Below are 17714 nucleotides of genomic sequence, written 5' to 3'. Positions count from 1 at the left end.
ATGTTGCTGTGTGGTTGACTCACACATTTGAGTTCCCTATTAGACCACTTTCGCATCCACTCTCTGCACACTAAGGGTAATTTTGCAGAGTCCAAATAACATATAAGCCCGCATCTCTTTGGGATGTGGGAAGAAACCAGAACATTGTAGGAGGCCCACGCGGTCAAAGGGAGAAACATGCAAACTCCACACAGGGAGCACCTGAGGTCAGGATTGAATCTGAGTCTCTGGCCCTGTGAGGCACTAGCTCTATCAGCTGTGCCACCATTCATTTTAATTATACCTTCGACCCATTGATTTGGAGCATTTTGATAAGGGAGAATAATATTCTCCATGAATTCATGGTTATGTAAAATAATATGTAAAAACTGATGAAGGAACTCAACAGGCAGCAACATCTGTGGAGGCAAATAGAACAATAATTGAATGGTGCCTTGGTGTCACGTGTTCATTGCATAGTGAAATTCTTTTTGCATAGATCACTTATGCACGAGTCGCCATATTTTGGTGCCATTTACAAAAAGTCCAAAGTCCGATCTGAACACTCAATGTACTGGAGTGGCTCCCGATGCATGTAAGCCCCAGGCTACTGCAAGGCCTCTTCTATCACCTAGGGCCCGCAAACCGACATCCCTCTCCTCGCCCGACCACCTTTGCCTCCTGCAACCAACCTTGAAGACGCTGGGGCCAATGCTCCTACCAGCAAGAACAATCGTTCTGGTCAGGTCAGCTCTTCAGTTTGAAGAAAGATCAGCACCTGAATCGTCATTTGTCAACTTTGCTCCACGGATGTTGACTGACCCATTGAGTTCCTCTGGTAGTTTGTTTTCTGCTCAAGATATCAGCTTCTGTGGTTTCTTGTGCCTTTGTGGATATGTAGTTATATTTTTTATAGTGCAAGTATATTGTAGTTTCCCCTCATCAGTTAATGCACATTTTTAGGTTTGTAAATTATATTATTTTATATTTGTGTTATTGCTAACGTTCCCTTGAGATTTTAAAAAAACGTAGTTTTGATTTACTTCCCTTATGATATCTTTGAAGACAGTCAATGTATTTAACTTTTTATTATGGAAGATTGTATTATGGAAGATTGTCAACGTGGTATTTTTGACAGGATGCAAATGGCAGATATAAAGTCAATAGAGCCAGGGACAGTACATCTCCAGATAATTCTAAAAAAAAGCTCTGCTGATCAAAATGGAGAAAAGATAGTTTGACAGGAATATCAATGCAGAGGCAATGTTTTATGGACAATGGAAAACCAAATGCAGACAGTCAACACAAATTATCAGTCATGTAAGATAAGAAATGCAGTCATGGATACATAAATGGTTTCTATTGCACATTAAGTGATAAATGTCAAGTCTGTGTAGTGGACAACTACACTGCATTGTCTTATTGGTGAGATGCAGAGACTTAAACAATAGTAGATCCTTCATCTCCCATGGGCATGAGCGTTCTTAATTGGGACAACAATCAGGCTTAATGTCCTTGGGTGAGTTGAGAAAAACTTGTTTTCCAGTAATAATCTGACATCCTGTGTTGCAATTTTATCAACCTGGTTCAAAATATTCAGCAGCTAATCTTAGCTCAAATCCACATGAGTTGGGAGAAGGGTTGGAGAATTTGAAAGGGAAAATCATATCCTCTAAAATCAAAGACATATATTATACTTTTCGAAAGGGAACAACTCGGAAAGAAATAATCACCTAAGTGTAGCCCTTAAGATCAGCATTCACAAAGACCTTTTTGGTATCAATCTAAATGAGGCCTGTCAGTTTTGTTCTTCTGCAGTAGGCAGAATCAGAATACTTAGCGGGTAACCTTTGGTTCAAGGACAACCCCCATAGCAATGGCTTGTTCAAGGGATGCTTTCACTGATATACTTCCAAGCATTTCTATGTTTTTGATTCTACTATGTTTTGTGTCCATTATCTTTTTTTTAATACATTGATGGTGAATGTACATCTCAAATTCTCGAAATCACATTTCTGGTGCACATTCAATGTATGCTAATATAGGAGCAGACGTTTTAAATTGGTATTCATTTAAAACGTTTTGATAGTCTGGTATGGCACAAGCTCCATTCACATATTTTCTTGGTTGTGGATTTCAAATGTTATTATCTTCGTGTGATCCAAATAGGAAGTACTATAAGTTGCCTATAAGAAAACATAAATTGGCTAATATTGCTCAAATCCTGGGAAGTTTGTAGTGGAGTATTCGTTGGAAACTGCCCAGTCTATAATCAGCAGAAGCAAGATGTTACATTGAAGCAAAGTTTGCAATTGCAAAATTATTTTAAATAAATTTAATAGCATAAAACTGTAACACTATATTCTGCATGCTGGTATTTTCCGCTTTGCACTCCCTGTACATGGCTTGACCGGATTGCATGCAAACAAAACATTTCATTGTATATCGGTACACGTGACAATAATAGGTCGATACCACCATTTAATAACTTTGAATTGCTTTGTTATATTAAGTTTAAATTTCAACATAATTGCCCACAAGGATGTGGGATGGATTGGGTGCTATTGACCGTTATCATTCATTGCAAAGAAATCTTGGTGAAATAGCATTATATACATTATTTGAGGTTTACCACACAAAAATACAATTTAAATATTTTCTGCCTGTGACCTCTGACTGCGGGATTTAAAACATTGCTGAAATGAATGTGGTTTTAATTAGACCACACAAGCTTCTTCCCCATTTGAGCAGGCATTCAATCTTTCTTTCTCAAAGTCTATCTGTGCCTCAACAAGCACAGTAAAAGATTTTAATATTAAGTAATGAAACTAACTATATTCCTAATGTATGACAGAGATAATGTTCTGATTGCCTCCAAGTTCCTTTTGTTGACAGCGAATTAAAAAAAAAAAATCATTCTTACAATGTGTGGATATATTTGCTGTCTTTGACATGAATTTCTCTACATCAGATTGCCGTCTTCACATCATCTCCTGGCTTTGTTAGATTCAGTGTTTTTTTTGTTCCCCATATTCCATTGTTCATCAGCCAAATTCTAAAATAAACCTTCTTGCAATAATTTCATGAAATTATTATGCTATTTGGTTGAAAATTGTCCAAGTACTGATCAATTAAGCAGTTTTTATATTTCTTGAATAACAGATGTCCAATATTTCTTGTTGATTTAATATACAGAGTTCTGTTCATTTAATTAGTTTAATGAATAGATCAGAGTTGGTTGCTGTCTTTCAAGAGTTCATCTCCAGTAAATGCATGTAGGCCAAGATCCTGCAGTTACTTAGAACAGCTCTCTGGGATTCTGCAGACTCGAATGTAAGCAGTTGGAAATCAATGCTTGCTGGGGGAAATATGGTGCTCGAGCTTGAAGCATATATTCAGTTGGATATAGAAAGCTGAATAGAATCGGCCAGAAAAAGAGCAGAGATCAGCACAGTGCACAATAACCCATTTTTCTTCGCTTTCCAATGGTTGGCTATGGAAGTAATAAAAAGAGAAGTTAATTTGTCAGTCATTGCTCAAGAGCTAATAGAAACTTTTTTAATAGTACACAACTGATTGTTGAAGCAGAAGGCATTAAACAGAGCTGCACTTAAAATCCAAACACTTCCACTTAAGCACATTTGAAGAGAAATGCCAATGTCTAGTTATATATATTTTTTTAATACAGAATAGACTTGAGGTCATTTTGTGCTAAAAGTGTAAAGCTGCTTTAAGAAATCCTCAGTTAAAATTTTAACTCTGATAGAGCTTATTTATAAGAGATACAAGTTGTAAACGGAGAGATACAGATTTAAAAGATATGCCAAGACGAAAAGGGCGGTTTTCAGAGAGGATTCGATTGGTAGCTTGCAACATGGTTGCAAATGATCGATTTGAAGAAGGAGGTGACAGAATCTGGTGACAGAGGAATGGAGATTTCATTGGATAGTCCAGTGTTTGTCAAATCAATAATAGAAACAAGTAAACTGTGGGAGCTCAAAAGAAGCACTTCAATTTTGAGAAATTGCAGAAAAGCAGTGATGGGGGCAGAGAGAATTTGATGCACTATAGTGTACATGCAACTCTTGTTGGGCAGCTTATTGTGATTTGTTTTTTTTAAATTTGGTAATTACTAAAAAAAATGATTTCCCTTTCACTTAAATTGGCACATGTGCATGAATGTAAAAGCAAATTGTGATTTTGATTTACTCTTTCTTTTATAGGTTTTCGCTATAATGACCTTTTGTCTCCAAGGTTCCTGAGCCTGATTGCAAATCTGTCAGGCTGCACGGCCCACCGTCGAATCAATAACTGTTCCGACATTTGTTTCCATCAGAAGTACCGATCTCACGATGGAACATGCAACAATCTCCAGCATCCCATGTGGGGGGCTTCCCTCACTGCCTTTGAACGCCTTCTGAAGCCAGTCTATGAAAACGGGTTTAATCTGCCGAGAGGAATTAATCGAGACCGGTTTTCCAATGGGTTTCCTCTCCCACTACCTCGCCTCATTTCAACCTCTCTGGTAGGCACTGAAGCCATTACCCCTGACGACCAGTACACACACATGTTGATGCAGTGGGGTCAGTTCCTTGATCATGATATCGATTTGACTGTTGCAGCATTAAGTCTTTCCAGGTTTTCAGACGGTCAACACTGTACCTCTGTCTGCACAAATGACCCACCGTGCTTTCCCATCTTGATTCCTCAAAATGACCCCAGAGTTCGCAATGGAGCTCGGTGTATGTTTTTTGTACGGTCTAGTCCTGTCTGTGGAAGTGGGATGACGTCTTTGTTAATGGAATCCGTGTATCCACGGGAACAGATCAACCAGTTGACGTCTTTTATTGATGCGTCCAATGTATATGGGAGCTCAGACCAGGAAGCTGAGGAAATCCGGGACCTGGCTAGTCAACGAGGCCTGCTGAAGCAAGGGATAGCACATCGCTTGGGGAAACCACTTTTGCCATTTGCTACCGGTCCCCCCACGGAGTGCATGAGAGATGAAAACGAAAGTCCCATTCCTTGCTTCCTGGCTGGAGATCATCGCTCCAATGAGCACATGGGTTTAACCAGCATGCACACCGTTTGGTTTCGAGAACACAACCGAATTGCCACTGAGCTTCTAAAGCTGAATCCTCATTGGGACGGTGAAACTATTTACCATGAAGCTCGTAAAATAGTTGGTGCCCAGATGCAGCACATAACCTACAGCCACTGGCTTCCCAAGATTTTCGGTGACTTTGGAATGAGAATGCTTGGGGACTACAAAGGCTATGAGCCCAATGTTAATGCAGGAATAGTGAATGTGTTTGCTACGGCGGCCTTTAGATTTGGCCACACGCTGATTAACCCTATTCTCTACCGGTTGGATGATACCTTTCAGCCCATTCCCCAGGGCCACCTTTCTCTTCACAAAGCGTTTTTCTCTCCGTTCCGTATAGTGAATGAGGGTGGTATTGACCCGTTGCTGCGAGGATTGTTTGCTGTTCCAGGAAAGATGCGGGTCCCTACGGAGCTGGTAAATACAGAACTAACAGAGCGCCTTTTCTCCATGGCACATGCAGTGGCACTGGATCTAGCTGCTATGAACATTCAGAGAGGTAGGGACCACGGAATACCTCCTTACAATGATTACAGAGTCTACTGCAATCTAACTTCGGCTCAGGAATTCGAAGACCTTAAAAATGAAATTAAGAATCCACAAATTAGAGAAAAGCTCAGGAAGTAAGTGAGATTATGATGTTGGCTTTAAAATCTTGATCGTACTGAAATTTCTGGCATGTTAGTACTTTGGGTGAAAATTAGAACATGGAATGGGAAAATGGTGCAGGTAGGAGAGCTGTTGCCTCACAGCTCCAGCAGCTTCGGTTCAATTCAGATCTGTGGTGCTTTCTGTGTGGAGTTTGCATGTTGTCCTACTGACCATGTGGATTTCATCCATTTGCTCTGGTTTTCAACCAGATCTCAAAAGATGTGCAGGTTGGTAGGTTAGTTGGCCACTGTAAATTGTTCCTTGTGTAGGTAGATGGTAGAATCATGGGGAAGTTGCTGGGAATGTGCAAAGGATAAAATGGAGGTATGCCTGGGATTAACATGTATATTTGATGGTCAGTGCAGACTTGGGCCAAAGGAACTGCTCGCAAACTGTATGACTCTGACTTTGATAAAGGAGTTAATGGAAATAGGAAATTGCTGCCAATCTTGAAGCCAAGCCTTATTGGCATCTTGTTGTCAAACAGAAGTGCACTCTAGCAAGAGGGATGTTGTGGACGAGGTGAACGAACCAAACCCACAGTCAATAAGGTGACAGGGCAAAGGCCAGCCAATTATTGACCCAAGGGCTGCGACGGTTGAGTGAGAGGGTCAGAAGCTTTCTGGAGGTGAATAAATGTGGCCCATCTGGTGTGCCTTGTATCAAACAGTGCTGAGGTTTCCAAGATGCCACCAATTGACTGTACTGTGGGAGCCTATTTTAAATATGCCAAGGAATATCTCTCTGGTGTTATGGGTTCAATGTCTTTCAGTTTCACTCTTTTGTCTTTGTCTTTTCCATTCCTCTGTAACTACTTGAATCAACCTCCTCTGTCCATTCACTGTTGGACTTGCATTTGAGGCCTGGGGTGTTAAACCTGGTTTACAAGGGCGTGCTTTTGTTGATGGTTTCTTGTCTGATTCGTTTGAAATCGATTGCATTATTGGTCCAATGGGAAATGAAACAGAATGTCATTTTTTTTTTAGCATTAAAGATGGCAATGTACAAGGTGAGTGGATAGGTGGCCAAGCACCAAGTTTGTCCCTCAAGATATCACATCTCGACAAACCCTTATTCTTTCCTGAGATCCAGATGTTATTAAAGGTAGACATGTTGTGCTTGAACCTAGTTGCCCTAATAGGGTGCCACAGTGGCGCAGAGGAAGAGTTGCTGCCTTACAGCGCTTGCAGCATCGGAGACCCGGGTTCAATCCCGACTGCGGGTGCTGTCCGTACGGAGTTTGTATGTTCTCCCCATGACCCCATGGGTTTTCTCCGAGATCTTCAGTTTCCTCCCACACTCCAAAGACTTACAGGCTTGTAGGTTAATTGGCTTGGTATAAATGTAAAAATTGTTGCTAGTGTGTGTAGGACAGTGTTAATGTGTGAGGATCGCTGGGCGGTGCGGATTCGGTGGGCTGAAGGGTCTGCACTGTAACTCTAAACTGCACTCAAAGGAGTGCAGTTAATAAGGCTCAAAGGAGAGTCCAGAGAGCAAAATTCAGTTTGTGTGTGTCTGGATTACGTAAGGCCACAGATGGTGAGGGCAGTGAGTTACCTGCCCTAAAGGACCTTTGTGCGGCGAATCTAGTTTTAATTGCCCATTTTTATCAGGGTAATAATTGGGAAAGCTAGAAAATGGTATTGTTTATTGTTCAGGAAAGTCAATACACAAGTGGGGAGGGGGTGGGTTATGCTTCATTTTATAATGAGCACTATTTAAAATGAGGAAGGACTATTGTGATATGTGGAGTACTGTGTAAAATAGTGGGGGGCCTTGTATAAGGAAGAGTATTAATGCATTAGAAGCAGTTCGGGAAGTTTTGCTCCATCATTACCCGAAATCGACAGTTTGTCTTTTGAAGAAAGGTTGGAAAGATTAGGCTTGTTGCTGCTGGATAATAGAAGAGTGAGAAGGACTTGACTGAAACTATAGATCTTGAGGAGTTCTGACAGAGTGGATGTGCAGAAGATGTTTGTAAGAACAAAATAGTGTTACCCATTTAAAAAAAGATGAAGGGATTGTTTTTAAAGTTTAAGAGTCTTTGATCCATCTTCATCAAAGGGAAGTGGAAACAGAGACTACAAATATTTTTTGAAGACAGGTATTTACAATAACTAAGGATGTGAAAGGTTGCCACAGGTAGACGGAAATGTGATGTTGAGCTTGTAGTCAGGTCAACACTGATCTTATTAAAAGTCGGAGCATTTTTGATGAGTCAAGTGACCTACTGTGTCTAACCTGTTTGCTTATGTGACAATCTGACACCTTCATGGTTACTTGAATTACATTGAAAATGATTTAAATTTGTGATTTCTGGGTTTTTCATCCAAGCCTCTGGATTGCTGCTGTCTCTGGAACACAGCCAGTTGGTAACTGCACATCCTAAAATTGAATTTAGTGCTAAATATTTTTTAACTTTAAAATAAATGAGGAGGGAATGGGAAAAATTGAACATGTTTGAAGACATACAAAAGCAGAATATGTTGGAAACACTAGCATGTAAGGAAGCAGCATCTGTGGAGGAAATGATGTTACTATTTCCAGTGTAAAACTATTGTTAATGTTGTGTGAAATCTTTCTCTTCCATTCTCCGATTTCTGTAGTTTATACGGCACTCCGTTGAACATAGATTTATTCCCTGCATTAATGGTGGAAGACCTAATACCAGGATCCAGATTGGGACCAACTCTTCTCTGTTTGTTATCAACTCAATTTAAACGTCTTCGAGACGGTGACAGGTAAACAACAGCATGCGTCGTGATTTTATTTATTCAATTGAGAAGCTGCTCCATCATTATCAACACTAACTGAGTGGTGTACAATTCTAGCTGCAAAGGGGCAGTGGGTAAGTGATGCAGCGTTACCCTTACAGACTGGCTTGTCTGCATTGGGACAATAGTTTTGTTTACTATAAGTGATCTTTGATGTTTGAAGAATAAAAGGTTAGCCTGATCGTCTAGTCTTTATCACTTTCTAGTATTGTACACATGGTTTTAGTGTATATATGGAGAACGCAATGATTTTCTACTTGATTAAACTTCCATCACATTTTGCGGAAGTACCTTGTGGCATTTAGAACTGTAGCTGCTCTAACTAGTCAGTAAATGTGTGAGGTACTTTGTGCATGCCATTGAAAGGTACAATAACATTTAAAAAACATTAGGATAGGAACATTAATAGGAAAGGTTCAGAAAAACTGGGGTCAAATGTGAGCATATAAAATCATCTTAGATGGGCATGTTGGTCAACAAGATTAAGTTAGGCCAAAGGGCCTGCTTCTGTGCTGTATCATTCTGAGAACCTTCATATATATATATATATATATGTATATATATATATACTTATATATATATATATATATTAAAAATTCTCTGTCTGTTTGCTTGATCCTGCCTTATCTTTGTGCCCCCGTTACACGATAGCGCAACAATTTTAGGCCCGCCTTACTCACCATTATCCTGGGGTCACCCTAATGCAAGTTTCATTCAAATTGGCCATCATTTTTTTAAGTTATAGACAATTTAAAGTTTTTAAATTACCTTTTAAACTTACGCTGGCCACCTTCAGCATTCGACGTCACAATTGGACCCACCAGAGTGACGGGAGTGGCGACCAATGAGGGAGGGGGGGCTGCTGAGCCGACGACAAGCTGCCGCTTACTTTAATAGATGCGCTCCCCCCCCCCCCCCCCCCCGGCCGGGAGGACGAGCTGCGTTTTCGATGTCAGTCCGGGCTTGCGCAGTTGGGGCCCGTCGATTTAATACAGACGCTCCCCGACTTACGATGCTTCCACTTACGTTTGCGGGGGGGATAAGGGGGGTTGAAGGGAGATGGAGTGGGAGGGGGGTTGAGGGGGGATGGAGTGGGTGGGTGGGGGTTGAGGTGGGGAGTGGAGTGGAGGAGGGGGTTCAGGGGTGATGGAGTGGGTAAGTGGGGGGGGAGGAGGAGGAGATAGTTAAATATCAAATCCAGCTCAAATCAATTAGAAATGCTGGTAATCTAGTTGCTGTCAAGTCAGATCAAATAAATATACTTCGGTTACAAAGAATAAAAAATAAAACCTGAAGCCCAAAAGCAAGTGTAATGAAATAATAGACTATTATTATTAGTTGAATAATTGAATGAACTTGATGGAGTTTAACATTGGTATTTGTACTCTGTGCGAACAGGTTCTGGTATGCTAATGCTGGGGTGTTCACTCCAGCCCAGCTGACCCAGATCAAGCAGACTTCCCTTGGCCGAGTGCTGTGTGACAATGGGGACAACATTACCAGGGTGCAGGCCGATGTGTTCAGAGTGGCAGAATATCCTCATGGTTATCAAAGTTGTGCCGACATGCCAAGGATGGACCTGAGAATATGGCAAGACTGTTGCGAAGGTTTGTTATTATAAAATGAATGGGCTTGGTTTGAATGATGAGTGAACTCTGGACCAATTTAAAGCAATTTTTGTGTGTTATTATTAGTTTCTAAGGGATACAAATAATACTATTGATTATAGAGAATGTCCTCCAACCAAATATGGAGCAAGTATTGGCATCTGTTATAAAAGCTGCAACGGATTAACTGTTTATATACGGGCATAATGATGTGGACTCCAAGGACTATTTGGAATATTTAGTATTCTTTGCAATTCATTTCTGCTCCCCATTGACAAGGGCCAATTTTCGTTGTTGGGTGTCAAGAGGAAGAGGTGTTCGTTTTTAACCGTGCTTCGTTTCCAATTCCAAAGAGACGCAACACAGTGCTGATCATGTGACCCAAAGCATGGATTAAATGCAGAGATAAAGGCAGAGAGAGAGAGATAGATTCGACAAGTATGGGTGTCAGCGGTTATGGTGAGAAGGCAGGAGATTGGGGTTAAGAGGGGAAGATAGATCAGCCATGATTGCATGGCAGAGTAGACTTGATGGGCCGGATGACCTAATTCTACTCCTATTACTTACAAACATGAAAAAGAAGCAGGCCAAAAATTGGAGGTGTTATGGGAGGTTAAGGGAAAGATGGCTGCATTTTCTGCCATCAAAATATGACAATGAACCTAAGCACATAAAAACTTGAGCCAAAAGTAGCCATGTGGCCTCTCAGTCCCACTCCACCATTCAACAAGGCTATAAACCAATCCTTTTTCTCAGTGCCACTTTAGGGCATAAACCTCAAATCCCCAATCCCTTTAATATGAATTGGTGGTGAGGAATCAGTGTGCTGAAAAAACCCCAGAATTCATCTTGTGGGATGTGGGCAATGGCTTTTGGGATCATTTGGAGTTTGCATAAGTTGATACAGTAGTGCAGAGAGTAACTAGGTGACTCAGTTCGAGGGCAAAGGACATGTGTGACCAGTGGTGATGGCTTAGGTCGAAGCAATCGGCCATGCAAAGCTGTTTCAACTCCCTGCAGGAAGTAAGGTTTATCAGCAGACATAGTGCAAAGGTAGTTTGAATGCAGGCTATCAGTGTATGGTATGGGTGTTACCCAGCATCTGCAACTTTGTTGTACATTGAAAATGTGAAGGGATTTGTTTACACCGAGTAAGCAGTACGCAAAGATACACAAGAAATTGCAGCTGCTGGAATCTCGAGCAAAACAGTGTTGATGGAACTTGGCAAGTCAGGCAGGAATGATGGTGAGGAATGGAAAAAAAGTGCCATTTTGGGACATGACTCTTCAGACTGAGTCACGAGTAGGAGGAAGAAATCTGGAAAAGAGGGGTTGGGGTGGTGCAAAGTCTGGTGAATGCAGGTGAGATGATGTGATTGGTAGATGGTGGAATCTGTTTGAAATAGTAGGAAGGTAACTTAACGAAACAAAAAGTGTAATACACAGAAGTGAAACACTGCAGATTCTGGCAACCAACTCTTCAGCATAAATTCTGTAACTAACTGGGTCAGGTAGCATCTGAAGATCTAAAGCCAGAGTTAATATTTCAGGTCAATGTCATTTTATCAGTTCTGAAAACTGCATTATATTTTTGTTCTTGTCCTTTGCTCTCAGAATTAAAGTATGCAAATCACTTGGTTTTTCATTTTCTGCTTTACTTTTCTTGTTCCAATTCATGTTCTGAGTACAAAAAAATCCTGCCGAATGTGTGATACATCTGCGTTCAGCATTATTAAATATGCATCCTTTCTATTTCCGGCCAAGTGGAAAATTTTCCAACTTAAAGCTGGTTTTCTCATTCATCAAATGCAAACAGATATTTGGACTTGGTTTAGTCAAAGCCATGACTGCAGCTATGTTTTTAAAATGTGGTATTCGGTGTAAGAAATATAAATTAACTTGGTGAGTTTCTAACAGAACTGTGACATATTCCTCGCCAATCAGCATCTTAAAAGATTAAACCTTGGGGTTTCACCCTTCTAGCTTACTTTTTCACGTCCCGACAGTTAAATGTAATGTCCCATTTATTGGAGTACCTGGGAGATGGAAGTTGCTTTGTGATTCTTGTTTGAAATATTTTCAAAATGGCCCTCTTTTCCCTGGGAGCATAGTTTTTGAAAAATCTTTTAGTCCCAGCTGAAGAGGTAATTGTCATGTCTGCCATTCATTTGATTGAAGATTTTCTGCACAGGTGCCTTTTTTCAGTAGTGTGGCTGTGTAAATGTTCATGCTTTGCCATCCTCTTGTTATCTAGTCATTTTATGACAATAAAATGAAGGCAAGGTAATGGTGCATTCTTTCATGTAACGTTGCTGGCATAATGGAATGATTTTCATTCAGACAGCCAAGGTTGGACATTGTCTAGACTTATGTACTAAGAGACCGTAGCTGTTACTTCTTTCTGTATTCACTAGATGAGAAGGAGCCAATATTCTTGTTTGAAATTGCAGCTGTCTTAAATTAATGGTACAGCCAAAAGTGATTTTTAAAAAATCTATGCTAAGTTCAATTTCATTTGGTACAACTTGGTCAGATATTCATATTAAAGAGCTTTTTGAGGCCCTTGGATTTTTGCTTGGTTTCAGTGCAATTGCCTTTGAATTGAGATCCATTGCCCTTCCTGCAGCTCAATAGGAATTTGTGCCATAAAGTTGTAAGGGGGTATGTTGGGTAGATGATGGGTAGGTATATTTAGAGGAAACGGTTGCCATTTGTGTAATTGCTATTCAAAGGGGCAGAAATTTTGGGAATATTGGTCTCCTGCAAAGAAATGTCAAATAACATGGCTCAATCATAACAGAAACTGCTGGTATTTAATAACTTGCATATTTAATTCAGCAAAATGATTCACGGTTCTTCATTATTAGGCAACATCTATAACCAGGCAACAAAGGAACTATATTACAGGTGGCCAAAAGCTTGGTCAAAGGGCATTTTAATGGGTAAGAGGAGTTTCGGGGAGTGTATTGCTGAGGTGAAGGTCCAAGGTGCTTAAAGGTGTTGCAATTGAAATACACCTGTTAATGATTAAAATCCAAAACATGATTTTCATGTGAACTAAAATAAATTGATTGCTGTCATTGGTATGTCTGATTTCATGGAAGATAATGTGTCTGATTGAAATTAGAGGTAATATCATCAAACTGAGTGTGGATTGTTCATGAAGCTGGTGTGCTTATTATCAGTGCAGTTTTTTTTTCATTCTTGGTGAGGTTTTAGATTAGTTTTAAAGATGCAGCATGGAAACAGGCACTGGTCCCACGAGGCAAAGCCAACCATCACACTAGTTCTATGTATTCCCACATTCGCATCCACACCCTGCACATTCGGGAGAATTTACAGAGGCAAATTAACCTTCATGTCTCCACGTCTTTTAGGTGTGGAGGAAACCGGAGCACCTGAAGGAAACCCACACAGTCACAGGGAAAATGTGCAAACTCCACATGGACAGTAGGGGCGGCACGGTGGCGCAGCAGTAGAGTTGCTGCCTTACAGTGCCAGAGACCTGATCCTGACTCCATGTGCTCGTCTCTACAGAGTGTTTACGCTCTCCCCTAGACCTGCTTGGGTTTTCTCCTGAATCTCCAGTTTCATGCCACACGCCAAAGTTGTACAGGTTTGCAGGGTAATTGACGAGATATAATTGTGAATTGTCCCTTGTGTGTGTAGGATAGTGTTCATGTGCGGGGATCGTTGGTCGGCGCGGACTCCGTGGGACAAAGGGCCTGTATTTCTAAACTAAACTACTAATCCACTTAAAATGTTCAAAGGAACTTCATGAGTATAAGCAGAACAAAATTGGCTAAACTAAAAGACGGGCCCGGCCTTGTCTCGCCGCTGGCCCGGCCTCCTCTCGCCGCTGGCCTTGCCTCGCCGCTGGCCCGGCCTGGCCTGGCCTCGCTGCGTAGTATGAGGCCCGTTGATGTTGCGAGGGGATGGGGTGGGTGAATGGGGGAGGGGAGGGGAGTAGGGGGCGAGTGGGGGGAGGGTAGTGGGGGTGGGGGGGACCTGGACTGTTGTGATTTGCTGTTGAAGACCACTGGAACAAGTATGTCTTCAATGAAATTAGGTATGTGCAGTTTTAAGTGAAACTCTTTCTTCTCACTTAGTCATACATTTTATGACCATTGTTCGTTTATTCAATACCAAGAGAATTGGGATGTGTAAGGAAAAAGCAAAATAGAAAAAACAAAACAAAACAATTTTTTCTTTGTTGTAAAAAGTATTTCTGTTCAATAACCTTTCTCTAAATAACAGAATATACTCATGATAGGCCTGACATTGTACATGTTGTCAAGAGCAACAGACTTGGAAATAATAGTCGTTTTTCACACATGAATGTAGTGTAACACGTAAGTGCATTTGGCATGCATTTTTGTTTTGCTGAAAAGTTGCGTTACGCGCCATATTATGAATTTTGATGTAAAATTCTGAAATGTTGGTCCAAAAGCCAGGAAATCTCCCTGCCCCGTGAAGAGTGTTTAAGCTCCTTTACAACCAAATAAGAGCAGACAATACATTTCTTGAACTAGTTTGACTCTGCCTCAAACAAACTAGCATTCTGCGTGCTCAAGTGTCAGCCGAGTTAATACGAACACTTCCCACAACCTTCCAACTGGGAAGCAAGAACACTGCTGCTGAGCCAAGGCAGGGAATTTATGTTTGCATGTTTAAGCTTGTCGAACTAAAATATTTTTTTCGTGTTAATGCTTCACTTTACTTGTTCCATCACTCCCCTATGGAATGGTGCGCAGGAGAGATGCCAATGATGTCTCTGCTTGCAAAGGTCAATGGCAAGTTGACCTAATGTTGTTGGAGATAATGAGATACTTTCATTGTCCTGATGCTCTTGTCGTTGGAGGATCAGTGTGTTACTAATGCAGAAGGAGTGACATTTGCAGGGAAACAGATTCAGAATTTGTCTTCATTTGAGACATCAGACATTTGTTTATCATTTTGGTCAAGACTTTTGTTCATATTTAATTCTAATATTTACTTGCTGAGAGGGAGAATATTGTTCCAAAACCCTGCCAACCAGGGAAATAGGTAACACTAGACACACCTCTCCTGCATTGGTGCAGCACTCTCTCTTCCCCCTCTCCCCCCCCACCATTTCCTTCCCTTCCCCTTCCCCTTCCCCTCCCCATCCTCATCCCCCTTCCCCACTCCCTTCCCCTCCCCTTCACTTCTCGTTTCCCAAATTCACCGAGGACTCGGAGTTGATGCATTCTGATACTGCTGCCTTCTCCGGGACAATGGTCTGTTCCTCAACATTTCTCACATTCCCCAACCAAATCTGCACCAGCTCTTGTAAATGGAATGCCAATCAAAATCTTTCATTGCACAATGGAGATAGAAAGGATACCGATGCGCAAATCTCTAAAGGTCCAACTGCTTGTCAATGTTGGAGAGCTCAGTACTGATGCTTGGAATTTTTGTGGGAATGGTGCGTCACCAATGGTAGGGTGGGATGTTCATTGATTGGAGGTGAGATGTCGTGTGGAGACCGCTTAAAATACCTTGAACCAGAGTAGAGTGGTGACTCAATGCTTGAGAAAATATCTGCTACCATACGGTCAAATTACCACAGTACCATTTTATGATCTAAATAGAGATCTGCCATGCATGGGTGAGTAACAGGTCAAATAACAAAGGATGTGGGTTCCTTTCCAAAATGGCCTTGATTTAGCAAGGGGTCTATTTTCTAGTTGGAGCACTCTAAAACCTATATTCTCTTTTTAAATTTAAAACAACAGCTCTTTAGGTTTGCTTTGCCTCGCATAAGTTGTACGTGAATTTTACTCGAAGCTTTTATTACTTTATGCTTAAGTTATTCTGTGACAAGTGCTTGAAATTTGTTTATTCTGTTGTCTAGTCACGCTCTGGCAATTGTGGGGCAAAGCTGACAAAAGATGAAAATGCATTTGTGTGGATTTCCCATGGTTGCTGTGGAAACTTAATTCTTTTTCTCAAAATGGTTCTTTAGAATGGGGTCGTTTATTGTGACTGGGTTTTTGGATTTGTCATCTTTATTCTGGTTACCAAAAGCAACAGCACAGTGCACGTCAGTGTGAGTGCTGGAAGGGAAATATGTATGAACTGCTTCAGTGCTTTCATTACACTGACAGTGACAGTTTTGTAGACAAGGCTTTACACTATGGTGCCTGAATTAAAACTTTATATGAATCCTCAAACTATTCACTTGTGGATTCATGAAGTAAATGTTTCGGAATAATGCCAACAGTAGTTACTTGTAAGTTGGAGTACTGTGATTGAATGTTCACAGGAGGGCACAGAACAGATGTTCAAGGGTTGTGGGATGAAGCAGAGAAACTGCAAATCCAGTTTTCAGATTCTTGAAAATTTGAGAATGGAACTTTATGAATTTTCTGCTCCTTTCTATGTACTAATCAATTCTTGTAGTTACCTAAAATTGGAGAATTCAATGTTCATACCGTTGGGTTGTAAGTTACCCAAGCAGAAAATGTGGTGCTGTTCCTCCAGTTGGTGTGTGACCTTACTCTGGCAATGGAGGAGGCCCAGGACATAGAGGTCAGTGTGCGATTGGGAAGAGGAGTTAAAATGGTTCCCAACCGAGAGATCCTACAGGCCTTGGTAGACAGAGCACGTGTTCCCTGGATGGAGGTGAGGGAGGAGGTATACGGACAGGTGTGTTAAATCTATTGTGCAGCACGGGAAAGTACCCGAGATGGGGCTGGTTTGGGCGAGAAGGGGATGAGTAAACCACGGAATTGCGGAGGGATTGGAGATGGGAAGATGTCGCTGTGGAAGGCATCCAGTTGGACCTCCGGCCAAGTCGGAGTCCTTGGGCCTGCAGGTCCAATTGGATCGGCATATCCTGGTCATTGAGGCCAGTACTCGGTCAGGCCTGGTTGTGTCGATGTTCTCCCAGTGTAGGGACCACACTCAGCCGGGACAGGTGGGCTGGTTGGAACTGCAGCTCCTTGACGTTGGGGCTCTCACTGAAAATTTAAAAAAGAATGATAGAAAATTCATAATGGAGGAGGAGGCCATTTGGCCCATCGAGACAGTGCTGGTTGAAAAGATAGTTGCCCAACATAATCCTACCTTTCAAAACTGGATCTGAAATTACTGAACCCAGCCAAAGCAGTATGGGGATCTATAAGTAATACCAGGGTCCTGGATATTTGCCAAATTCCATAATTCTGATCTGAGCCTCATGAATCTGCATACCTTTGCTTCCCTCAACTTGAACAAAGATGAGCATGAATGCATACCCTTTTCCATTGTGACTCTTTGAGTGGTGATGTCTAATGGCATTCATACAATGGTTGTTTGACCCTGGGTATTCGAACATGAAAGTTCTGCTTTAATTTCAAGACGAAAAGCAAGTCAGCGGGTTCATGGGAACACCACCACCTGCAGGTTCCCATCCAATGTTCCACTATCGCCACTGACTTGGAAAGATATTGTCAATCCTCCATCGTTACCCAGTCTAAATCCTGGCCCACACTGCCCAGTAGTCTTTGGGAGAGCATTCACCAGAAATGCAATGGTTGAAGATAGCAGCTCATCACCTTCTCAAAGGCAATGCGGAATGTAAACTAAATTTGGCCT

General features: G+C 41.4%; 1 protein-coding gene across 4 annotated transcripts in view; it reads left to right on the top strand.

Moving 5' to 3' along the window:
- Positions 1–17714, top strand: part of pxdn (peroxidasin) — a 175444-nt gene that overhangs the window by 145117 nt on the left and 12613 nt on the right. For all 4 annotated transcript variants that reach the window (XR_013547263.1, XM_078399189.1, XM_078399190.1 and 1 more), the window contains 3 exons: positions 4203–5706; positions 8341–8475; positions 9907–10115. Coding sequence is in view for 3 of the 4 variants with exons in the window: in XM_078399189.1 (XP_078255315.1) it covers positions 4203–5706; positions 8341–8475; positions 9907–10115 (1848 nt within the window). In the remaining variant the exon portion in view is untranslated. The remainder of the gene's footprint in view (positions 1–4202; positions 5707–8340; positions 8476–9906; positions 10116–17714) is intronic.

This window comes from Rhinoraja longicauda, chromosome 5 (assembly GCF_053455715.1).
Source record: "Rhinoraja longicauda isolate Sanriku21f chromosome 5, sRhiLon1.1, whole genome shotgun sequence".
Classification (NCBI taxonomy): Eukaryota; Metazoa; Chordata; class Chondrichthyes; order Rajiformes; family Arhynchobatidae; genus Rhinoraja; species Rhinoraja longicauda.
Note: the sequence above shows the minus strand (reverse complement) of the source record. Positions and strands in the feature narration are given on the sequence as shown.